We start from the raw sequence: 25,614 nt of genomic DNA on the forward strand, positions 1-25,614 counted from the left end.
GTCTGTCATTTCAGACGTAAAAGCCAGTTATCGTGTGCACATACCCTTAGGGTATGTGCACACGATAACGACCATTACGTCTGAAATTACGGAGCTGTTTTCAGGAGAAAACCGCTCCGGAATTTCAGACGTAATGGCATGTCCATGCGTTTTTCGCTACGTCCATTACGGACGTAATTGGAGCTGTTTTTCTATGGTGCCAATAGAAAACTGCTCCAATTACGTCCCAAGAAGTGCCAGGCGCTTCTTTGACGCGGTCGTCTTTTTAAAAAATTGACCGTCGGCACAGAACATCGTAAAGCCCATTCAAATGAATGGGTAAATGTTTGCCGGCGCTTTGGAGCCGTATTTTCGGACGTAATTCGAGGTTAAAACGCCTGAATTACGTCCGTAAATAGGGTGTGTGAACCCAGCCTTAGTGCCGCTAACCTGACGGATACAGGATTCAGCGCAAGATACAGCTACTCTGTATTCAGGATACAATGCAGCTGTATCTCCAAAAAGTAAAAATCATTTTTAATAAAAAGAAATTAGAAAGTTGCACCAAACACAGTAGGCTCCCTCTGCATGCAATATTGATAAAATGCAGGTCTGCAGCGTGGTCTCCAACAAATAGACATGCAAGGTTAAAACAAGCTGAGACTATGACATAGCAGTACCAGAAAGTGTCACGAATGTGGTCCGGCAAGTCAGGAGTTAAAGGGGTTGTACAGGTTCGATAAAACATGGCTACTTTCTTTCAGAAACAGCGCCACACCTGTTCATAGGTTAATTATGGTGTTGACGCTCAGATTTTTTTAAAGGGAAGGTGTCACGAAAAATTATTTTTTTTATGTTATTGCTTTTAGTATGTCATTAAAATACAATTTATTTATGTGTTTTTGTGTTGTACTTTTTTTTTTTTTTCTTTCTTTTAATTCTCTATGGGGGCTGCCATTTTTTTTTCATCTCTGCATGAATACGGCACATACATCCCCATAGAGAATGCGAATGGGAGCCGTTCCATTCACTATAGCGTACGCCGTCTGTGTGGGAACGGCGCATGTGCCGCTCCCACACAGACCAAAAGGAAGGTCTTCGGCAGAGCGACATCTGGCGCCATTTTCATGTGGACCGGAAGCCGCGGCCGGATAGTAAGATGACTACTTCCGGTCACAGCTTTCGACCATATGTTCAGACGCAAGGACTAGGAGCGGAGGCAGCGGCGGCGGCAGCGGCGGCGGCAGCGGCAGGACCAGGTAAGTTATGTTTGTGTATGTGATGTGTGTATTATGTTCGTGTTATACTGTCTGATTACCACTGTATCTAATCCTCCTACACTGTGCATTAGCTCAAAAAATGGCGGCACACAGTGTAGGAGGTTTGAACATTCAACCCCCTCCTTTCTCCTGGCACTACCCAGGATAAAGGAAGGGGAATTGTGTGAGGACACTAGAGCGATTGTGTCTTCTCCAATTTTGCAGCATAAAGCAATGAGGTTGCTTTACCACATGCCAATGCTGCAATTTTGGGAATTGCTCCCTCTAGTGACCAGTACATGGAAATGTTATAAATTGGAATCTAATTTATAATATTTCCTGACTTGTGAAAAAATGAGAACAATGTGTAATCATTTATATACTAACTGTTTAACTAAAAAAAAAAATAATAATTTCTAGCGACACATTCCCTTTAAGTGAATGGGGCTGATCTGCAATATCAAGCACAACCTCTGGACAGGTGTGGCACTGTTTTTGGAAGACCGCAACCGTTTTCTAATCCTGTACCCCCTCCTGTAATCCCTCTAAGAAAGTAAACTTCAATAGGACAGTGAAGAGATAATAGGAGAGTGAGCTAGCAACCATGAATCAATAAGGCCAGAACTTGACTGCATTAAAACAAAAATCATGAACAAAGTGAGGATGTAGCTGGGTTCAGAAACACCAGCACCACATAGTAATATCGAGGAAAGTATCAGACAAGTTTCCATTAAGAGAAAACTAGAAGCAGGGAGACTTAGGCCATATTCAGACGTGGCAGAATCTTTCCGCTGCAAATTCGGGCGCAAATTCAGGGTAATTACGCAACAAATCTGCACCAACATTTGCAATAATGACAGGTAATTCAGACGTTGCAGATATCACAGCGGACTTGCCACAGATTTCAGTTTTTGCATTGCAAAGGCGGAAATCCGCAGTGACATTCCACTGCTTCTCCGTAATATAATGTGCACGCTGCGGAGGGGAACTTCTGCACCACAGCGTAATTTCCGCACAGTTATTTTCCGCAACGTCTGAACTAAGTTTCCTAAAAATGTATAGAAACAAATGTAAAAAAGACTGCTGCAGTATTCCAATGCGGACTGTCCACAGTGGAATTCAACAGCAATTCCGCCACGTTTGAACGTGGCCTTATGGAGGTTCAGGGATGGAGAAGTGCAAGTCTCTCAAAGCTTCTTCCATTTGTCATTCTAATGATTCTGGGAAGGTGCTGATTCTCCTTGCAGAGATACAGGACGCCTCTGGTTAGACTGATAACCCGAGACAAGGCTCTATAAGGGATAGGACATTGACTATAGGCTCTATAGGGTAGTCTCCTATAGATGGCACTCATGGCGTTAGAATAGTAGCTAAAGGCACTAAAGAGACAGTTTTGTTCCTTCTGGAGGAGGACTATTTTGCATCATTCTAATGAAGAAAGAACGTATTAGAAGAACACAAAGATGTGTTTCAATGCATCGAATTTACCACCCTTCATGCCAGCTGATGTCTATGATCCCTTTATTATCATCCTAGAGTTTAGCTATTATTTTATCACCATGAGGCTTCTATGATCATCATAATGAACCTTTACTGTCCATGTTCGCAATAAAGTGCATACATGGGACAAAATCAATTTGTTTAGAAAAAAGTTTCTTTATTAATACGTACAAAGCATACAAACTAATATACCCCCCAAAAAGTAAAATAAAAACATCCTGGGATAAGATCCACTATAGCAACCGGTCCGGCAGCAATATATCAATTGCTAATACTAATAATAGCCCATCGAAGCTAGGCTCTATGTCTAGGATCAAGCCCTATGTAAATAGGCCAAAAAAGATGACTATGTTGTTCACATAAGTCAAATACCTGTAAGGGTATGTTCACACGGCCTATTTACGGACGTAATTCGGACGTTTTATGCCTGGAATTACGTCCGAAAATAGGGCTTGAAAGCGTTGACAAACATCTGCCCATTGAAAGCAATGGGCTGACGTTTGTCTGTTCACACAAGGCGTATATTTACGCGTCGCTGTCAAAAGACGGTGCGTAAATAGACGCCCGCGCCAAAGAAGTGTCATGTCACTTCTTCAGACGTAAATGGAGCCGTTTTCCATGGACTCCATGGAAAACCAGCTCCAGTTACGTCCGTAATGGGCGCGGCGTTCAAGCGCCTCCCCATGCCGTTACGGCTGAAATGACGGGGCTGTTTTCTCTTGGAAACAGCCCCGTAATTTCGGCCGTTACGGACGCTGCCGTGTGAACATACCCTAACAGACATGGTGGCAATGTGAGAAACCCCCCACGCACGTTTCACAACCTTCATCAGGTAGTTTAATTGCTAGTCAGCAAATATTCTGGCTCAATAGCGTTGTCCAATGGTGCATGGCACATCTGGGTCCAGTTCAGTGCCAACCATCCATGTTAGTCATGTTCATATATGCCTGTACAATAGGTTAAAAAGGAGACTCCAGCACTGACCTCCATTCTCTTGGGACATGACAGAAGCAATGGCGACCTATTCCTATGCTATGGTTCCAGTGTGCCTGTTTGTAGCTATACATTATTAATGAAAAGATCAGTAGATTACACGTCTTCCATAGAGAAAAGGTATCTTTATATTGTTGCTCAATTAATATTTTGTTATCTGTTACACGTAAATGGTTGAGTTAAAAGATGTACATAACATAGAGACAACCCATTTAACTTCTAGCCCTATGGGCTGTGTGAACCTGCACATGGCTTCCACAATCACAGCAAAGTTAAAATAGTTCTGCATATATGTCAAGCCAAAAGTTTGAACGCGTGAGGTGCACTCACTTTGTAATTTACATTTTAGTAAAAGCAGCTACAGAACTGTGGGTCCGAGTAAGGAGTGGGACAGTCTCGGGGCTTGTCCATGCAAACTGTTAAAAGGACGAGTCTGCTTACATCTGAATCGATACTCGTCCTTGAAGCCGCTTGCATTGGATGAGTCTCACGCCTTTCCCATAGCTTCCTCCTTAGATCTGTCTTATGTAGGTGAGAAGGAAGACATGATGGATGATTCTCTCATTGATATGTTTCATGTCTTCTCCACAATACATTCATAGTCAAGAGTACTTGTAGTTAATAGATTTCTCACCTGGCTACTTAACATTTTGCAGGGAAAGATAAAAAAAACCGCATCTATACTGTTGCTCATCCTAATTCCAGCTGCTGTAATTGTCATTGCAGTCAGTCTGCTTGTCTACCTGAAAAGGTAAGCCTCTATCTTTCTTTTTTGAGCTGATCTAGCAAGAGTGGATAATTTTTTGTAGGTAAATTATAATCTTATGCAAAAGTTTTGGCACCACTTTTGAAATTACACATTGTGATGATTTTCTAAGTTAAAATAAGTCCGAAAATAAAGGCTCCTGGGGCGTAACTACCGCTGTAGTGGCTGCTACTGGGCCCACGGCATGAGGGGGCCCGGGCCACCTGCCGACACGGCCCCCCCCCTCCATGCCCGGAGGCGCTGCTAGCAGCCGTTATGGCTGTTATAGCGGTAGCGACGCCACCACAGGGCTGGCGCCGCCTAGCCTCTAAAACATTTATGGGCCGGGTAGCATGGGCCCTCTCATGCCCGGTTGCGTCGCTAGCACGGTAGGGGACCCCGCTGCTAGCGACCGCCACATTCACTTGTATCTGTGTCCTTTGGACGTAGATACAAATGAATATTATATGTTGCTGCTGCCTCTGAGGGGGCGGCTCCGCCACTGAACCCAGCCGCCGCCACCCCCTCTTGCACTAATTGTACCTGCATCTATAGCATGCAGGTACAAATACATGCATTAGCGCTGAATGACTGGGTACGTTCCATGCCCGACCATTCAGCACCTTAAAATGACGCTGATAGGCGGGGAAAATTATTTTGCCAATCAGCGCCTTTCAACAAAACGATTGCGTCATCGCAACGCTTCTGTTATTGAAAGGTGCTGATTTGATGGGGCAAGTCATTCTGCCCTGCCAATAAGCGCCTCTCAAAGACTCTAGCGGCGCGATGACATCATCACGCCGCTTGCGTCGTTCAGCCCCAGCAGACCTGCTCAGAAGGGAGCAGGTCTGCATTGCCTGAGCTGAGTATGTAAAGTTTTTCTAATAAAACTGTGAGTGGCATTATCTACAGGGGGGGGTCTATATAAGGGGATGTGGAGCACTATATACAGGGGGAGCTATATGTAGGGCCCTATCTACAGGAGTGGGCTATATGTGGGACACTATATATAGGGGTGGGCTATATGTGGAGCACTATCGACAGGGGTGGGCTATATGTGGGACACTATATACAGGGGTGGGTTACCTGTGGGGCACTAAACGGGGCTGTATGTAGGGCAGTGTTTACAGGGGGGGCTATATGTGGGACAATGTAGATAGTCCCCCACAGGTAACCCACCCCTGTAGATAGTGCTCTACAAATAGCTCCCCTATAGACGGTGCTCCACATATGGCCCACCCCTGTAGATAGTGCCCTACAAATAGCTTCCCCTAAACTTAGAATATAAAGACTGCCTGCAAGAAATCCTAAACCGACACAGAGAGACAAGTGAGCACTAAAAAAATATATATATCTTCATTAATCCAAACAAACAAACATGTTTAAGGCTACGTATCTTTGAAAGCTTTTTTTTTCTTCTTTTTTTACATAAAACAGTGTATCTGTGTTTGGTGCAACCTTGCAATTTATTTTTCTAAAAAAAAAAGTGTTTTTACTTTTTTAGATATACTTGTTTGGCATACTTTATAAGAGCAGCTTTTTCTTGCTCTGAAACTTGAATCCGTCAGGTCAGCGGGACTGTCAAGTTCAGTGTCAGCGGGTCAGAAATGCAGGATCCCCCTGTAATCTATTACATCTAAGGCCAGAACCACAAACACAGTATTAGTTGCAGATTTTGGCTCCGTTTTTTTTTTAGCCAAAGCCAGAAGTGGATCCAATAGGAAGGAAAGGTATAAAGAAAAGCGCAAGATACAGCTGCTCTGTATACAGTATATAAAGCAGCTGTATCTAAGTAAAAATAATATTTAATAAAAAGTAATTACAAAGTTGCACCAAACACACTCATACGGTTTTATTTAAAGGCAAAAATATAAAAAAAAGCCCCACAACACAGAATGGACGGCATCCATGGATCAATCATACATATATAACATGATCGTACAGCTTAACATGACCTCTTATCCTGAATTTGTTTCAAAACCTGGAGGATAAAATCTAATAATGTTTGAAAATACATCAAGTGACATGCGAGCTGAAAATGAGGAAGGCTTTCAGCCGAAATGCGCATCAGGACAGACGCCAATCAACGTGGCCTCCTCAATATGGGTTTATAAAAAAAAACTCCGAGCATGATGAGGGGTCATGTAAAGCCGTACTATATTGTTATACATGTATGTATTTGACCTGTTGATGCCGTCCATTAACATGTTTGTTTCGATATATAAAGAGATCCCATTCACTTTAATGTATTTAGTCACGGTGTCTGTCGTTTTACTGGAAACAAAAACGCAACATTTTTGGCCGGATTTGTGACGGAGCCGCCTACACAGATTTGAACAGGCTCTTATGCAGTTGAGTGCGGCCTTTAACGGGTTTTGGTGACAGACTATTCTTGTACCATTTTGTTTTATTTTTGTGGTTCCAAATCATATGTCTCCCACTATTGTTGGTTTAACTGGTTGCCGACACAGGACGAGTATGCTCGTCCTGAGCAGCGAGCACTTTGCGCATTAGGACGAGCATACTCGTCCTGTGTGACAGCCGTCTGTGCCGTCTCTGTGTGTGCGATCGAGAGCGGGGCAACGGCTGTAATACACAGCCACGGCCCCGCTCTGACAGCGGAGAGGAGAGAAACATCTTCTCTCCGCTGTTAACCCTTTGAACGCCGCGATGACAGCTGATCGCGGCGTTCAAAGAGGGGGGACTGCACATTGATCGCGTCACAGAAGATAACTGTGACGCGATCAAAGCCCACAACTCGTATGGCCAGACAGCCCAGGGTCCAGTGAAGGACCCCAGGGCTGTCTGAACATATTTCCTGTTGTTAGGGCATACTGAGGTATGCCCTAACAACTGCCTGTGTACGATCAGTAACAGGCTAATGTACTGGCATATAGATCTATGCCAGTACATTACAGTTACAAAATAAAAATCAAAATGATAAATCCCTTTATGGGATTAAAAAAAAAAGTTAAATGAATGTAAAAAAAAAATAATGGTAAATAAATAAATAAAAAGTAAATAAAATACACAGAAACACACATTTTTTATAATAAATAAACTTTTTAAAATATAAGTCCCAAAACATGAAATAATATAGACATATTTGGTATCGCCACGACCGTAACAACCTGTACAACAAATGTATAACATTATTTATGATGATCGGTGTATGGTGTAAAAAAATAAATATTAAAACTGCTGCGCAACTGCTTTTTTTCTGCATTTTAATCTAATTAAAAATTTATAGAAATTAAACGATAATGTATTTGTACCAAAAAATGGTACGTACATAAAGTACAACTCGTCCCGCAAAAAACAAAGTCTCATACAACTACGTCGTACAAAAAATAAAAGCGTTATGAGCGTCGGGATGCAAAGAGGGAAATTTAAAAAAAATTGCTCTGTCCTCAAGGCTAAAATTGGCCGTGTCCTTAAGGGGTTAATTGTTTACAAAGTATGTTTGAAGGCAGAGACATAAATGATCCCAGGGCCCATCAGGAAAGCTGGAATGGTCAGCAGAGCGTATGTTCAGGACATAACACACAGCTACATATACAGAATATATCTATCTGCATATAAATGAACAGACCTATACGTTAACAAATACACACAACACTTCTTACATATGTATACGCACAGATGTCCACACATAAAAAACACAAAAACAAGCATGTATGCAAATATACAGACATCGTAACTAGGACAGTACTATAAGCTTTAACAAGCTGGTATCCACTACGTCGAGACGGTTTCCACACCGAGATAGAAGGGGATTCTTTACTATGAACATTGAGACTATGAAACTATCTGCCAGTGAAAAATGGTTAATTTATTGAAAGAGTTTAAAAGGGGTCTTGATGCCTTTCTTGAAAGTAATAATATTAAAAGTTATGTTTACTAGATTACTTGAGACGGGCCATTGAATCAGAGATTTGCTCTTTGGTAAAGAATTTCTCCCTAAAATGAGGAAAATTGCCTTTTGCCTCTTGGGGTTTTGTCTTTTTTTTTTTTTTCAACTAGGTTACTATGTAAATATGTATATACACACACATACACAGATACACCTGTGCACACATACTAACAATTTTAACACCTTCCCGACATTTGACGCATGCCAGAGGCGTAGCTAGGTTCTCCAGCACTCGGTGCAAAGATTCAGTTTGGTGCCCCCCCCAACCTCTTTCCTGACATCTCCTTCCCCCTCGCCATGTTTGTTTTCTCTACCAATCAATGACGTGTCATTTCTTTTCCGCATTTCTTTTTATGTAACTCTAGAATAAAAACATTTGTACATTTTACAAGCAATATAGTTCTATACACAACACCAGTACAAAGCTCATTACATATATACAGCACCAGAACCATGCTCAGTACATAAATACGACACAACACAAATACAGCTCAATTTAGTGCAAACCCTGTCGTATAGGTTTGCACTAATTTGTTTCAAGCTCCCAGCATGGCCCGAACAATGGTGAGGATATGCTGGGAGATGCTGTTTCACAAAAAATAAATCATATCATAATCATACCACCCATCATCTCGCTGCAGATCATACAGTGACTACAGTGCTGATTAGAGGCAGAATAAATATTTACATTAAGTGCCAAACCAAAAATGCAGAATGGATCAATATGGCCCACCTAATGTAAGAAATATAACAACGAAAAAATCTATGCAAGTTACATGGGCTGATCCTAGGGTGTTCACCCAAAAAGCATCCAAATTGAATATATATAACCTAGAAAAAAAAGATGCTGAGAAACAGGAAATTAATGAAAAATAGAAAAATACTTTATTACCATACATGATACAAGACAATAGACAATGCATAAAAGCAGACTCCACTATGACACATTCCACATAAAAGGTTCATTCAAATTTGCAGAAATGTCATATTTGAGTTTCTGTTTTTTTTGTAGAGGTTGTATTATCTTTTGCTTTATAAGTTTCATATTCAATTGATTTTCTAAAGTTTTATGCAAAAGTTTGGGCATACATCTTTCTTTTTGGTTGGTTGTTTTTAGAAAACAGACTGTGTTCTGGTTTTACCAATATATTACACATACAATCTAAAATGTAACTAGTTGTATTCTCTAGCACAAACAGACATTGGGCTCTCCTGCATGCTGGTCGGTACGGTTGCCATAGCAACTATACAACACCCGGAGAGTATCGTGCACGGGTCTAATTCTAATTAATCGGACCCGTGCTGTATACTCTCTGGGTGTCGTATAGTTGCCCCAAATGTCTTATATTTAAAAATTGATGGTGCATGTATTAAACATATTTGTTAATCTACTTGAAAAAAATAGCTTCTTCCAAAGTAGTTCCTTCTTCCCAAATGTTCTAAATATTGATACGTTAAGTTTGTACATTTATTTATCATCCACCATTTCCATAGATTGAAGATTTGGATTTTCCCTCCAATTCCCAACCCCTCAAAGATGTTCCAAAATGATCTACAGGTAATAATGCTAAAGTAGTTACTTTTATAGGTTTTTACAATGATGGTTCATGTATGCTCAAAAGACAATTTGTTTTTAAAAGCGTGAAAGATTATTTTTTAGCCATCTTTATCAATTCAAGTGAATCGGCTTGAGCTGCACTACCAGCCACAGCCCATTGACACACAGGGTGCTGGTTTTGCTTAAAGAGGCTCTGTCACCAGATTCTCACATCCCTATCTCCTATTGCATGTGATCGGCGCTGCAATGTAGAGAACAGTAACGTTTTTTTTAAACTTTCATTTTTGGCCAAGTTATGAGCTATTTTATATATATGCAAATGAGCTTTGAAATGGACAACTGGGCGTGTTTTTTTCGTATGTCCAACTGGGCGTGTATTGTGTTTTTAACTGGGCGTGTTTACTTGTTTTACTAACTGGGCGTTGTGAATAGAAGTGTATGATGCTGACGAATCAGTGACCAGTCAGCGTCATACACTCCTCTCCATTCATTTACACAGCAGCATCACCTTCTTACTAGAACGATGTGCAGCCACATACACAAGTGTCCTGATAATGAATACACATGACCTCCAGCCTGGATGTCATGTGTATTCAGAATCCTGACACTGCTGAATCTTTTCTGTGAGATTCCAGCAAACCACACGTAATCTCGCGAGATTACGAGGTAAACGAGATTTCGTTTCCCTTGCTGGAAATCTCTTTAATATATCGTTATAGTTACACTGAGCTTCTAATTTTTTGCATAGACTAGGAGTTACATTTTAAAAAATCCAGCTGCTTACAGCAACCACTAGCGGGACCTAAAAATTACATGGTGTTTAAAAGGGAGTCGTCACTTTGGCTTCAAATTCTGTCTTCAAATCAGCAGAGTCATATTTAAGGGGGTGAATAGTTATGCACTTAAGTGTTATTTCATTAAACAAATAAACACAAACTATATTAATACTATTTTTTTTTTTATTCCTCTTCAGTATTGGCTAAAGAGAGAGAGACCGGCAAATGTCTATGATAAACCAGAGGAGGAGCATATAAGTCCTGTGTCTTTTTTTGACGCTTAACATTATTTTTTTCCATGTGAAAGAATTTTCGGGTCTTCATTTACTGAAATGGAAAAGATAAAAACCCTATTTTCATTTCAGTTGTTCCCTTCAAAGGGGAACTATTTGAGCCAAGTGAGACTCGTCACGTTGAATAATCTCTGGAGGTCACTAGTGAAAAGAATCTGTATTGTAAAGTCCGTGAAGTAGTGACTGCTGGTGATTCTGTCCAACCCGCTCAACATGCGGCGCCGATAGTGCCAGTGTAGCAACAAAGAAGCGTGAGAGAATAAGGTAATACAGTGTATAACGCGGCTTGCAAAAACATTCCTATGCCCAGGTTCTAATGTTTATATGGAACCAAGACCTTTCCTCAGTAGTGTGGGCTTGTCAGTTATGTGAGTACTGATGCAGTACTTAAGATGGTCCAACTGGATCTGAGAAGAAAAATTGCAGAAAGTACAACCTAACCCAGCTGTACAATCAATCTTACTAGCACTTTTTGCAAATACCTCTGCTGCCGATCACTTATTGACACCAGTTAATAAGCAAAGGATGGCATCCTTCATGGTGAAATAATGGAGAGAGAACATTTATGTAATAGAAAAGGAGTCCACAGTAACTAAAGCCATCGCCCTACATCCTTTTGTGAACTTTACATTTCATTCAACTTTTAAGTGACTTTTGGGACAATGAGATATATTAAGATATATTAGAAAAATGTAATGAAGCCTGTGTTCTAGCTTTTTACTGGCTGGGTTATGAAGGTCTGAAAAGTCTTAGTCAATGAACCTTCTGTACTATGTACCAAGCTCAGTCCAGGCCCGTATTAGAAAAATACTTGTTCTCATTTATAACTTACATTGGATGACTTACTACCTGATGGTTTGTGTTTTTGTTTTTATACCTCACATTGCCACTTAACCCCAGGGAAACTTATGTTTTGCTTAAATTATTTAAAAAGGTTTTCACTGGATGCAAATTTTAATTTTTTTACATCCCAGTATTAAGAAAAGAGAACATTTTTAGAAACAATCATACTGAGTTGGTATTTTTTTTGTTATTGCTTTGACTCTGGCAACCGTAAATTTATGCTGTTTTTACAACATTTGTGCATTCTGGAGACAAATGTCTTAATTGCATTGTACCAGTTTTTATACATTGTGTTACTGCAGGAAATAATCTATTGGCATTATTGTTTATCTGTCACAAATGCAGGATGTAGACAGTTGTTTTTCAAATCATCAAAATGTTCACAGCAGCAGGGGATGTGTGCGGCCTTGTGGGAGTCAGTGATCTGTTATGTTTTTGGTGACAGGGTAGCATGTGATGGGGACAAAATATTGATGAAAGGCAGGAAATGAAGGCAATTGAGAAGTCACAGATCTTCAAAATAAGGAAACATTCTCATGAAAACAGATATGTCCTGTAGTTGATAGTCTGTCTCTCATACTACTGATGTTTTTCACTTCCACACATGGTAGCTCAGTGGTCAGCACTGTTCCCTTGCAGCACTGGGTTTGAATGCGAGCAAGGACAACATCTGCACGGAGTTAATGTTTCCTCCGATTATCCAAAAACATACAGATACGGAATTTAGATTGTGAGCCCTGCTGGGGACAGTGAGTGATGACAACTCATGCACAGTGCTGCTGAATATGTTGGCACAATATATAGAAATAAAAATTCTAAGAGGCTCCAACATCTTCAATAACCAGATGAGAAAAAAAAAAAAGTATTCCAATACAATTATCTATTAAACAGTCCTCTAAAAAAAAATGCCTCATTACTCATGTTCTGGCCTCTGTACAGTCTAGGGATCTGGCAAGGGGCATATGAATATAATTTAGCAGCACTTTTACATTGCTGCTTACTGCCGTAATATAGACTTTGTGTCCATTTTATCAAGAGTACATACCGAAGGCTGGCCATGCACTTTAGATTGTTCGGACAATATTCAGAAAGACTCCATGCACCTCAAGCTCGACTTGGCTGAGCGTGCACATGTTCTCAGGGAGAAAACCGCTGCCAGACTCCTCTGGCGGAGGCTTATCTCCAAGCAAACAAAAGGATCGAGCATGTTGAAATTCAGCATGCCCAACCCTTCCTTCTCCCAACATCTGCTGTCAGGGCAGAGTCAGGATACTGCCATGCATATCAGATGGTTGGCCAGTCCTGCTGAAATAGTTGGTGTCAAAGAAAATACATTTAATGTGTATGGCCAGCCTAATACTTTGTCAGGCCACCTTTTGCCCATCCCCTTAGCTTAGAATATCCAACAATGTACAAAAAGTTCAACTGGCTTCAAGCCTAATTTGGATAATCCGTTATATGACTGTTGCTTGTTATAATCAGTCTAACAACCCTTTGCCTGGCTCCAGAATCTAATAGATGTTTACCAGCACAGAACAGAGGTGAGCTGGTGATTTGGGAAATAGAGTCCAGGGCCAGATCGGGCCCATAGAGATTCATGAGGTGAATGCTTCTCAAAAGCACTGTGTTAATTAAAGTGTACTATAACTATGATGGTTGGAGGGGGCTATAACCATTATTGCCTGGGGCCCTAGGCCACTTAGTCCATCCATGTCACAAGCATTGAGTTCAGCCTCTTTTTTCCTTATGGTCTATTCTGTGAAAACTTTACCTTCAATCATCCTACGTTCAAATTGCTGTACTAGAAATCTAGTTTTTGATGTCACAACTACCTATTTGCTTTTATTATTATTCTTAGAACTTTTTTTTTAATTATCACTTAATGCTCCTGCACTGCTGACTGGAAGGCATTTGTTTTTATTTTATTTCTTCGCAAACCAGGTCCAGAAGATTTTGCACCACAGATCAACACACTAATATAATGTGATACATCTTTTAGATCATCATCATCATCCTCCTCCTCCGCAGCTGATTGTTGTGGGACCCCTACCAATCATATACCAATCACCTATCCTGCGGATAGGTCATCAGTATGAAAAAACACCCCATGCCTGAACAACCACTTATGGCCTATTTTGGCCTTCATCGTTCCAGGAACCATAACTTTACTTTTTGCATTACCATAGTCAGATGAGGCGTTGCTTTTTGTCAGATTTATATTTTTCAGTTTTTACCATTTTAGGGTACCTTTATCTCATTGACTACCTTTTACAACAACATTTTTTGGAAGGGCTGAAAAAAAAAACCAGCAACACCACCTTAGTTTTAGTTTTTTTCACGGTTTTATCATACAGTATAAATAACATTTTGACTTTATTCTACACGTCATTAGGTTTACGCCATTACCAGATATGTACAGTTACTTTTATATTTTACTACTTTTGCACAACAAAAGCATTTTTGCATCTTCACATTACAGGAGCCATAAAAAATTTGTAATTTTTTTTCAACATATGAGAACTTACTTTTTTGTGGGAAGATTTATATTTTTCAATGGCACCAATTTGGCATATAACACATTGATTCAGGTTTATTAATCTCTTAAGGGGGAAGATTATTGTAAAAAAGCACAATTCTGACAATTTTGGGGGATAGTTTTTTAATGTCATTCACCGTGCGGTATAAATAACATTTTATCATTATTCAAAGCGTTGTAAACAATGCAGCAACACCAAATATATTTTTTAAATTAACCTTTAATTATTTTTTTCGTGTGAAGGCTTATAGTGGGACCAATGTGCGATCCTCTGATCACTTCAATAATACACTGCAATACTGCTACATCGCAGCATATTATTGCCTTTTTTTGTACTGAAACGCAACCTATTAGTCCCTGCCATAGTGCCTAATAGGCACATACACGCTTGATGAGGGGACCTTTTTAAGGCACCTGCTGCTATGAAAACCCATCGGTACACCGCGATCGAGTGCCGATGGGAGCCAGCTCGCTCCATTAAACACCTCAGATGCCACAGTGGCTATTGAACCTGGCATCTAAGGGTATAAACAGCCACAGCTTCTGTTCCCACGCCATCACCACAACACAGTAGTACAGCGCTTCGCGGGAACAACTCGCTCACCCTGATAGACCCTTTATGCCGAATGGCGTAAAAGTACAAGAGAAAATCCTAGCAAAACTGTTCCCACTGTTTTAGCTCCTTATGTTCAACTCAAGACTGTATTTTGTATGTATAACATACACTATTTACTTTAACACCATCCTATAGCCAAGCATTTATGTTACATAAGAATGCTTCGCTCTGCACTTTTGCTTCCTTGGACAGGCCATGTGTAGCCATTTTGCAAATAATGGTGGTTGGTACTAACACGAATTGTGTTACAATTTCACCAAAGAAGGAAAAAATAAATACAAATTCTCTTCTATTTCCCTTTCTTCCGAAATAAAGAACTGTTAAGGTGCCTTCAGTTTGATTTCAGGTAGCGGATGATCTTGATGAATCTCAACGAGGAATCCAAGGTCCTGACCATTCTCTCTACAGTCCAAACTGTAAAAAATAAATACCAAGCTTCTTAGTCTCAGTTTTATAGAGTTCAAGCACTGTGGCAACGATCGGTCACAAAGCATGTGTTTAAAGCTGAGCTGTCATAAGGTGTAAACAGAAGAATGGGAATACAACCAGTCTTTACATTTTCCACTTGAGGTCTTATTCTACTTGAGAAGATGATGGAGGAGTTTCTAGTAAGGACACCACACAGACTTCATCCTTCTTGGGCTCGTTGTATACCGATTTACCATACTTTATCCACTGCTGTTGAGAAAGTAAAAGAAAAGTCCATATAAATAGGATAGTAATATTTTTTTTTAAATTAAATGAAACTATTTTTGATCTTGATCGAATATCCCACAGCAAAAAAAATCACACAGCGACATTTACATTTAAAATAGTAATTTCTGTCTAGGGCATGGCTCTCACTACACACTAGTTACAAATGTTTAAATTGCAAATCGTAGGAAATTTAAGCCCGACCCCAATCTGCTAATGGATACAGACAAATTGCAAGAAACTTTAAGAAAAAAAGTTGCATAAACTTGCCAACAGTCCTGCAAATCGAGCAACAAAAGTGGTTAAGTATGCAATACCTTTTGCTTGTCAACAATGACACTCCTTAAAGGGGTTAAAGTCCCTGATTTTATAAGATCCATACCTCAGCCTTCATCCTATTTTTTTTAATCGCTATTTCCCGCTGCCTTCATGCGTTGTTGCTTGCTGCCGCTGCTTCTTCTTCAAATATGGTGGTCCCTCCACGCTGTGCTTTCCGTAAAGACTACATTTCCCACGAGCAATCTCTGCCTCTCTTGCTAACTGTACCCCCTCCCTCACAGTTTGTTTTCTTTGCCCAGCTGTTCCCTGTTTCACATGCAACTCAATAGGGGGCACAGAAGAAAGAACCTCACACTATCTGGGGCAACTCTTCAGGACAATGGTTTTTTCTTTTGATATCGTATACATTTATAAACACACATGATGTAATGCGTTAAAATGCTTATCTTCGATATAATAGACATCACCCTATAGCCGCACCAGCTCTACATAAAACCCAATTTTATTGGTGAAGATGTAGTCATAGGAGCATTCAGTAGTATGTGCAATATAAGACTACACTATTGTTACAGCTTTCTAACACTACACTCTTTCACCCACACATTGCGTTATTAATCACTGCTCTTTCTGTGAGAAAGATATTTCCACTGCAGACAGGAAGCTTATAAAGCAGAAAAAACAGGCATAGAATGTTTTATATTTATTTCTATAAATAACAGCCAGTTTGTAGCATTATGAGTAATGCCTTCTTATAACTTATAAAGCTGGATTCACACGAGCATGTTCGGTCCGTAATGGACGGAACGTATTTCGGCTGCAAGTCCCAGACTGAACACACTGCAGGGAGCCGGGCTCCTAGCATCATAGTTATGTACGACGCTAGGAATCCCTGGGTGCGTGCAAATCGCGCACGACACACGGAAGCACTTCCGGGTGAAGCACGTCATTCGCGCTACAGCTGGTAAAGAAGAGAAGGGAAACATAAAATCCCCTCCTTCTTTACGGTGTTGTCACATAAAAAGGGAGTGTCATAATGATGCCGGCTGCGTGAAAATCAAGCAGCCACGCACCATATACACGTCACACTGAACTTTTGCGCGCGCAAAACGGACACTTTCGTGTGAATAAGGCCTTGCGGTCAGGTTTCCCCACATATTACAGCTGATAGCTGGAGGTCCCAGCAGGGGGACACTTTGTGATCTGCTTATTGCCAAGGAACGCTACTAACAAGAGATTGTCCAAAACAGAGAACCCCTTTAAAAGGGTAATCTCCTGAAGACAACTCCTATTTAACAATACTGGCACAGCGATAAATCCCCTAGAGCAGCTTTCCATTCTGGTTTATAAAAAGGGGTCTTTATCCCCCTCTGACATCCACTTGTCTTAATGGGAACATGGACAGGGGCTGTCTCCGTGAAAGAACCCTTTAATACTCTAGATCTTGTATTGTACCATTACCTCACCCTATAAATTCAGTTGTAACATAACACCTACCTCTGTCACATGTTTATCAAATTTATTGTGATCTGCACAGATAGTACAGGGCAGCGACATGCAGGAAAATCAAGGAAGCTGCTGCTCAGTGAAACCGCTTTTGACAGATATACTGATATCAGCAGCACAGCTTAAAAGGAACCTGTCACCAGCATTTTAGCTATAAAGCCAGCAATACCTGGTGAAAGTGGGTGAAAAATCCTTGTCATCTAAGCTATAAACATGTTCTAAGTAAGCTCTGTAGCTTTAGTATTCCGTTTTTCAGTGGTCCCTCGCCATATGCAAATGAGCAGAAAAGAGTCAAATCTTCATCTGAAAAGAGTCAGGTTTTCATTCCTCCAGCATCTGAGTGGACTCCACCTCCTTCTTTTTGATTGACAGCTCCTTAGCCAGTCAGGGCCGGACACGCGGTGGCAGTGGGCGTGGTTAAGAAGCTGCATCCCAGAGGGAAAAATAATTACCATAAAAGGTGGGAAAAGTTTAAACGACTATATTTACAGACAGAGGAGGACTTCAGGAAAGAAGAGAACAGGAATGAACTCTGGACAGCTGCGGCCATTGAGGGGTCAGGTGAGTTTAACAGGTAAGATGTTGATGACAGGATCCCTTTAAGCATTTTACTTTTGTCTTGTGCCCGTGCTGCAGTAAAATACAATATCTACAATAACCCGTGTCCTCTGGTGTCTTATCTGATCTCTCTCTGCATCTGCCCGTAATGATATAAGAACTTAGGAATAGTGTCTAAACTCTAAGTTTGGATTTTCCTAGCAGCACAGAGAGACACCTAATTTCTGAGCACTTTGCACAAATGTGAGTTATCCTTTGGTTATCTGGCAAGTGTTATGTGGGGACTGTTATCCCACCCCAGCCCAGGAAGTCAAATGGAACAAACCAAAGTTTATAAATGAAAATGCAAAAACCGCATGGGATGAGACAACCCTTTAAAAATGGCCTGCGAATAGAGAGCTTAATATTGGGAGATATGCATTACAGCGATCAATACATGCAAGCAGCGATTTGTAAGAAGTGTGTCTGTAATAACAGGAGCACAGATATTAATTCGGTTTCATGTTGCCAGAAAAATGGCAAGGTTACATAGGAAAATATGGTGCACATTTTGTTCTTATATTTCTTTGTTGTGACGCGCTGTTTTATTTTTTGTATTAAATTCATTCGTGCAGAGGTCTGAGCACAGGCAGCCATTTCCGCTCTCAAATAATTTTTCATCTTTATACTTAATATGTTTAAGTGGTAACATACTTTTAAGGACATTGCTTTAGAGCCAATAAAACTAATTTGCAATCAGTTAAAAAAAATAATTATTCAACTGTTAAGTAAACACCTTGGGAATGTTTTCAGTCCAGTACCAAAGATATTTCAGATAGGGCTGTAATTAAAGGGGAATTTCCTGCCTGGCTATAAGCCTTCTTAACCTCAGAAACAGTGTTAGTCAATGCAGCTGCGTTTTTTACTTTAGCAGTAAAATCCTGTAGCATGTTCCGTTTTTGTCCATACTGTGCGTTCCCAAATCAATTTACGTCTTTACATCCTTGTCCGATCCGCATTGGTGACGACAGTTTGGAACAAACTACTTTGATTACGAAGAGCATATATGTGCAAGCTTTTGCCAAGCCACAGCCTGCAGAATGCTAGAGCTCCATGCTCTAGCGGAAAGTGGCATTGTACCCGCCTCCATTCTATTATTCTACAAAAAAGCTGCTAGTACCAACGTGAGGAAATATTATTGCTATAGGCACATTTTGTGGAGAATGACAGCCATATCGAAAGGAATGTAATGTTTAAAAACAAACTATTAGAGTCCCATTCACATGTATTGGATTTGCCTATTAAAAATCGGACATATGATTGCCGCGGGTGTGCAGCAGATCCGCATGAGTTAATAGTCATTGTCGTTCAATAGGGCTAATCCTTGGCTTCTCTGTGCGGAATCCGTGGAAATGAGTGCCATGCTACTTCTTTCCGTGGCGGATTTAATTTTGTGGTGCAGACAAAAATATGTACAGAAAATTTTCTGTAGCATGTGAAGGAGGTTGCAGAATACCTATTTACATGTGTTCAACCTTTAAGTGACACCTATTTCCTGTTTAATACACATATATGTAATTTAGCACATGTATAGTATCATTGCAGGGATTTATTAAGATGTTGCCTCATGAAGACAACCCCTTTTTTAATTCAGGCCGGCCCAGGGATCAGCTGATCGCCATAGGTCTATTTTGACAACCACTTTCTCAGATCTTCCTATGGACATCTTCTTTGAAAGTGAGGCACCACCTCCACAACCAGCGCTAATGATGTCAGCGCGGCTGGACACAGTAGCGACACAGGGGCTGACATCATAAACGCTGGCCCACCTGGGGGCGGATCATTCAGGAGCGGGGGTGATAATTTATGATTTTGGCAATACCCCTTTAAAAAGTTAGAGTGTCTGCAACAAAAGGAAACCACTAATGACAACAATGTTTACCTGAAAATCACTTGATATAACTCTGCCAGGGTCAGGTATTTGAGGAAAAATAAGGATCTGCAATCTAAAAAATAAAAAAATATAAATAATATATAATAAATTACAAAGAAAATTGCATTTCTTAGCAGTACAATTACCTCTAACTACAAGTTTCTCGTAGAAATAGATTTAATTGTAACAAAAGGTGTAACTTAGTGTAGCTAAACGTTTTACAAACTTCTGGCGTGTCATAGTGACATGTTAGAAGTTTGGATTGGTGGGGGTCCAAGCACGGAGACCCCTACCAATCGCTAGAATGAAGCAGCTGAAACGCTCGAGTGAATGCTCAGCCGCTTCGGGTCTGTTCGGCTTTTTCCGGAAAGCTGATGTATCGGTGTACGGGCTCATAAATGTATCGTGTATGGACTCAATAGAGGGTCTATTTCCAGAAAAAGCCGAACAGACAAGAAACAGCTGAGCGCTCACAGGAGCGCTTCAGCTGCTTCATTCTAGCGATTGGTGGGGTCTCCGTGCTCGGACCCCCACCAATCTAAACTTCTGACATGTCACTATGACACATCAGAAGTTTGTCAAATGTTTAGCTACACTTTAAAACCCCCAAATATCACTCGTCATATCACTGCTGTTCTAGTTTTTGCCAGCGGGGGCCCCCACAGGAAAAAGGGCCTGGGTCCAATTGTTACCTCTGCACACACTATTGTTACATCCTTCGACTGGATTAGGGCAAAAGTAATGTGAAATACTTCCAAGATACAGGTAATTTTCCTAATGTCTGATCCTTGCATTTGTAGACCCGTGGACTGAGAAACTTTTACCTTTTCATGTAGATAAGCAGAAAGACTGCAGCCGTGATGATTATTAAAGGAACCAGAAGTAGCAGCACTATAGATGTGGTTCTCTCACCCTCCATAACTAGAATATAAAAAAAATGCATGAATCTGTAATCTAAAATAGAGACATGACCATTTTCAACCACAACCTTAACAATGTTTGCACCCATTTCACACGTCTATCAAAATAACGGAAACTATAACTTACTAGGAAATCAATTAAATTCAGAAACATTCTGATTTTGACTTCGAACATCATGGTTTGTTTGTTACAATTAATGTGTTTCTATAAATGTTTATAACATGGTTCGAGTGTGTTGCTTGGGACAAATGGCTGTGAAACGGGGGACATATGAAGTCTTGTTCTTTTTGCAACCCCTACGTTACAGCCCGGTTTGCGCGACTGTGCTGCAATAAATCAGGACGGTCGGCAATAATGCAACTGTAGTGGTAAAGTTGTCCATAACAGCCAATCAGAATCCAGCTATCATTTTGCAGAGCCGTTTGGGTCGCTCCGGATAACCGCTCCACTTTTTTTTTTTTTTATAAATCTCCCCCAATATGGGAATTTACACTAATACATACACAAAATCCACTAAAAAAAAAAAAAAGACTGGTCTCTGAGATCGGTACTCTATAAAAGCTTTGCTTAGCCTATAATTAGAAAGTTGGAGGAAAATATCTAATACAGCACCCCAAATTTAGTATATACAAGTACAAATATAAACATTTGAGTGTTATGTGCCACCTTGCAGGGGCATAGCTAAAGCAGATGCAGAAGTAGCAGTTACACCTGGGCCCTTGCACTTGAGGGGGCCCAAAATCTCTGCCAAATTAGACAACACCATTGTCTCAGGAGCTTCAAGGTACGCCTCGGACACAGTGCAAGCGTAATTTGTGTACTCTATGGGAATAGGTCTAGGGGTTTGAACGCAGGCAACTGGGGCAACTGACTCCATTGGTTTTTCATCCTAAACTCGGACCATGACTTAAACCTGTACTGGATACAGGTAAACCTTGTCATATTACCGGCCAAAGATTAGTTTAAAAACAAACAAAAAAGCAAATACACATTGATGCAGCAAATACAATGCCCTAACTCGGCTGGCTTTTTATTGGGCTTTTTTTTTTTTTGCGGGGGTGGGTGGTGATAAAAAAAAATATACATTTTTTTTTTTTTTTTTAAAAAGGACCTGGTATGTTCTTCCCCTTCTGTAAAATTGTATTTACATCACTAATTGTGGGTGCATGCATTGTACTGTGCCCTTTAGTAATGCAATGTTTACTGTGCACCCACCTGACCTTTGTTGTTAGAGGGCCGGTGTACTGTTGTACGTGGCTGTACTTCCAGGCCCTGCCATCCTTGCGGGAGGAAGTAGCGGGCGTCAATGCGGGCCCATGCAGAGCCCACCGCTGATGTAGAGGCAAGCAATATGACGCTGAACTGTGCACCGGAACGCTAGTGGGAGGGGCCAGCAGTGGAAATATAAGTGGGAGTTTGGAGCCTTTAGAGGTGAGTGCGGCTAGACCGCATGAGGTGCTGTGGGACCCTGTGTCTGCAGTTGGGCCCTGAATTCAGCTATCGTAAAACTGACAGTGGGCTGTGAAGTATAGCAACAAGAAGCCAGTGATGAAAGGTGTAGTTGGAGCAGAGCCACCGTGAGACTGTTGGTGAGCCGTGGCAGGGTTAGAAGTACTAACTTCCTGAGGGGTACTGCACATGAACGCGAATCTTGTCGTTATTGCTGGGGGAGACGTTGTGAGGGGTGAGAGTAAACCTGCTCTGTAGTTTGGGAGTCATGGCTGGGTCCGTGTGGGTTATGAATGTGTCAGCTCTGGGAGAACATGAGTAACCAGCACTCTCATAGAAATTGGCTTCCCTAAAGGGTTATACTAGAGGGAGTCCTGTATAGTGAATGAACTGAGACCTGTACTAGAGAAAGAATTCTTATTAGTGAGTGGACTAGTGGAGGATAGTGTGATAGTGTCAAGCCATAAAAACTCTTAAAATTAAAGCCAAGTGGTAGTGAGTAATATCTCCTCCTGCAACAAGGGAAGTTTAAGGTTATGCTAGTTATCAGAAATCCCAAACTTCCAGGTAGGGGTATCCCGCATCCCCTGCATCTTGACAACAACTTGCCACAGCCTCAGAACGCTAGACGCAGGTGATGATCATTATCATCCATTCTATTCTTAAAACGGGAATCTCTGTTACATGCGCTCTACTAAACGGTGTTCTCCTTCTGCCCCCATCAGCATTATACATCTTTCATCAGAGAACCATGTATGGGCTATATACTTTACTCTATCACTTACTACAGACAGGTTCACAGCGCATTTAAGAGAATCAAAAGGTGCAGTAGAGCACTTTTTGCATCCCCAGCAATTTGCTGTTGTCCCAGGGAAAGCTCGGTGTGTGGTCGCTCATTTTGTTGCAGCACCGGTAATGCTACATGATACCCATTCAAATGAATGAACAACCATGTAATACATGGCCACTTTGAGTCCAACAGAGCAGGGGACACTGAGCAGAGGCTTTTAGCTTATAAAGAAGAGTTACAGAAATATGAAGTCTACATTGGGTTTTGTCCCTATATTTCACATAGTGCTGTTTTGGTATGGTTTTGCGTGCATTTTTTTGTTTTGAAGTAAAAGTCAGTAGTGGACCCTGAATGGAATACAAAAAGCAAATATATTCAGCATTTTCGGACTCCGTTTTGGATAAAAAAAATTGGTTCAAAAACTGCACCAAAACTGGACTTTGTTAACAAGCCTAATGAAGTGGCCTATGGTTGTCACCCACAAAGTCATTTCGAATAAACAAACATTCAATCTAGTTTCATCACAGAGTAAATAATAAAACACCACTTCAGCTGGTAAATTCGTAAAGTACAACTGAAGTAACTAAATATTTTTCTGTACCCTGCAATATCTTTTCGTCACTCCATTCACTCCAGAGGCTTTGGTCATGTGAATCAGGTAAACCAATTGCTAACTTAGCGCGAACTTTAACTTTGTATGTAACATCAGGGAGTGCATTAGGAAATTCTTTACTCTGACCTGTAAAGACCTTTAAAAAAAAAAAAGAAAAAAAGGTCACTGTTGAGTGGTATTAAAGACATACGCATACAGAAATATATACCTTACAAATACATTGCATTACTTCTCTTGTACTGATCAGTTATAGCTTGTATTATAGTTCAGAGCTATATTCACAATTCTGCTGACTTCAGAGCTGAAATCTCACAGCATTCCTTGCTGACTAAGGCTGGATTCACACGAGCATGTTCGGTCCGTAAAATACGGAACGTATTTCGGCCGCAAATCCCAGACCAAACACACTGCAGGGAGCCGGGCTCCTAGCATCATAGTTATCTAGGACGCTAGGTGTCACTGCCTCTCAGTGGAACTACTGTCCAGTACTGAAAACATGATTACAGTATGTGACAGTTGTCCCGCAGTGAGGCAGGGTCTCCTAGCGTCGTACATAACTATGATACTAGGAGCCCGGCTCCCGGCAGTGTTCGGTCCAGGATTTGCGGCCGAAATACGTTCCATATTTTACGGACCGAACATGCTCATGTGAATCCAGCCTTAATGTCTGCAAAGCTTGCTTTGGCATTATGCATTCCGTGAAGTCAGAGGCAATTTCTGTATTTTTAATGTTGGTTTTCCCAAGCACAATTATGCCTGCAGTGGAGACAGCAAAATGCCCACCGATACCACAGCATATATGCATTTTCTGCATCTACTACAAAACAAATATTTGCTTAGGTTAATTTAGGGGTTAGTGATATTATTTCTTTAATATTCCTGGTGGTCTTCTAGTGGTTTTGAAGGAAATAGCTTATATCTCTGATATTCTACAGTGATTAAGGGTGAAATCCATTATTCATCCTAATCTAGGGTGGGTATGGGTTACTATCTAATATCTCTAGAGGTCTAGGGTGAATGAGGGGCCTAGGATAGTGAAGGAGTTAATGGAGGTGGACTAACTTACACCACCTTAACCTTACCATTAACCGAATAAAACATGCAGACAGTTTGGGGTAAAGTGGGATTGGCCACAGCTTTAATTTTTTTTACCATAACAATAAGATTTCCCCTGGCTTTTCTTTGAGTATCGCAAAACTACTTAAACACTGCAAAAGGTCAAGAGACCCGCTTCCTACAAACAAAAGGTATTTAAAACCTTTCTTGCACCTACCCCATGTCCTGTTAATCAGGCCATTTTACATTGCTCAATCCAGAGCCAGCTCAATAATGCTAACACCGCCTTCTTAAAGGCACCACAACCCCTGCAGTCCCTGGCACATTCTCTATTTGTTTTAGTGCCAACTACCTAACTAGGTCTAAAATACTTTATAGTGGGTTAGAGATTTATTTTTCTAATACAGAGCACCAAATCCACGGTTTCCTTTTATATAACTAGTGTTAAATGTTAAAATTATCTTTGTCAGCAGCTGCCACTAGGGGGAGCTTACTGCAAAGGCATTTATGCTGATTTGATTGAACTCAATGATAAATCTATATAAAGTGAGTTACTTCTAGTGGGGGGCAGAAATAATTTTATCATTTAACTTGATAGATTCTCCTGAATTGCTCGGAGGGGTTTTTATGGTAACTAGGAAACCGCGGGTAACAAGTTTGCCCCTAGAGGTGGAAGTCCTAACACCAGATACCATACAGTCATCTAATGTAAGAAAAATGAATTCCACAAGACATAGAAGCTCAGCTTATTTGTTCGAAATGTGTCATCGGTTTACACCACCGTACAGCAAAATAGTGAAAGCATCTCTGGAATGTAATACAAGTTGTA

The 25,614-nt window shown here is 40.7% G+C and overlaps 2 protein-coding genes across 3 annotated transcripts in view; one reads left to right on the plus strand and one right to left on the minus strand.

Moving 5' to 3' along the window:
• Nucleotides 1-11,007, plus strand: part of LOC142659996 (interleukin-13 receptor subunit alpha-1-like) — a 41,186-nt gene extending 30,179 nt beyond the window's left edge. The window contains exons 10-12 of the mRNA XM_075836646.1: nt 4,388-4,482; nt 9,884-9,947; nt 10,921-11,007. Of these exons, the coding sequence (XP_075692761.1) occupies nt 4,388-4,482; nt 9,884-9,940 (152 nt within the window). The 3' untranslated portion in view covers nt 9,941-9,947; nt 10,921-11,007. The remainder of the gene's footprint in view (nt 1-4,387; nt 4,483-9,883; nt 9,948-10,920) is intronic.
• A 3,494-nt stretch (nt 11,008-14,501) lies between these two features.
• LOC142658774 (interleukin-13 receptor subunit alpha-1-like) overlaps nt 14,502-25,614 on the minus strand; it is a 42,799-nt gene continuing 31,686 nt past the window's right edge. Inside the window, exons 8-12 of one of the 2 annotated variants that reach the window (XM_075834388.1) lie at nt 23,718-23,865; nt 20,781-20,877; nt 19,966-20,029; nt 15,568-15,689; nt 14,502-15,425 (exon numbers count right to left, since the gene is read on the minus strand). In XM_075834388.1, coding sequence (XP_075690503.1) covers nt 15,585-15,689; nt 19,966-20,029; nt 20,781-20,877; nt 23,718-23,865 — 414 coding nt within the window. In that variant the 3' untranslated portion in view covers nt 14,502-15,425; nt 15,568-15,584. Of the gene's footprint in view, nt 15,690-19,965; nt 20,030-20,780; nt 20,878-23,717; nt 23,866-25,614 lie in introns of both variants that reach the window. The other variant, XM_075834387.1, reaches the window with a different exon arrangement.

This window comes from Rhinoderma darwinii, chromosome 8 (genome assembly GCF_050947455.1).
Source record: "Rhinoderma darwinii isolate aRhiDar2 chromosome 8, aRhiDar2.hap1, whole genome shotgun sequence".
NCBI classification, from domain to species: Eukaryota; Metazoa; Chordata; class Amphibia; order Anura; family Rhinodermatidae; genus Rhinoderma; species Rhinoderma darwinii.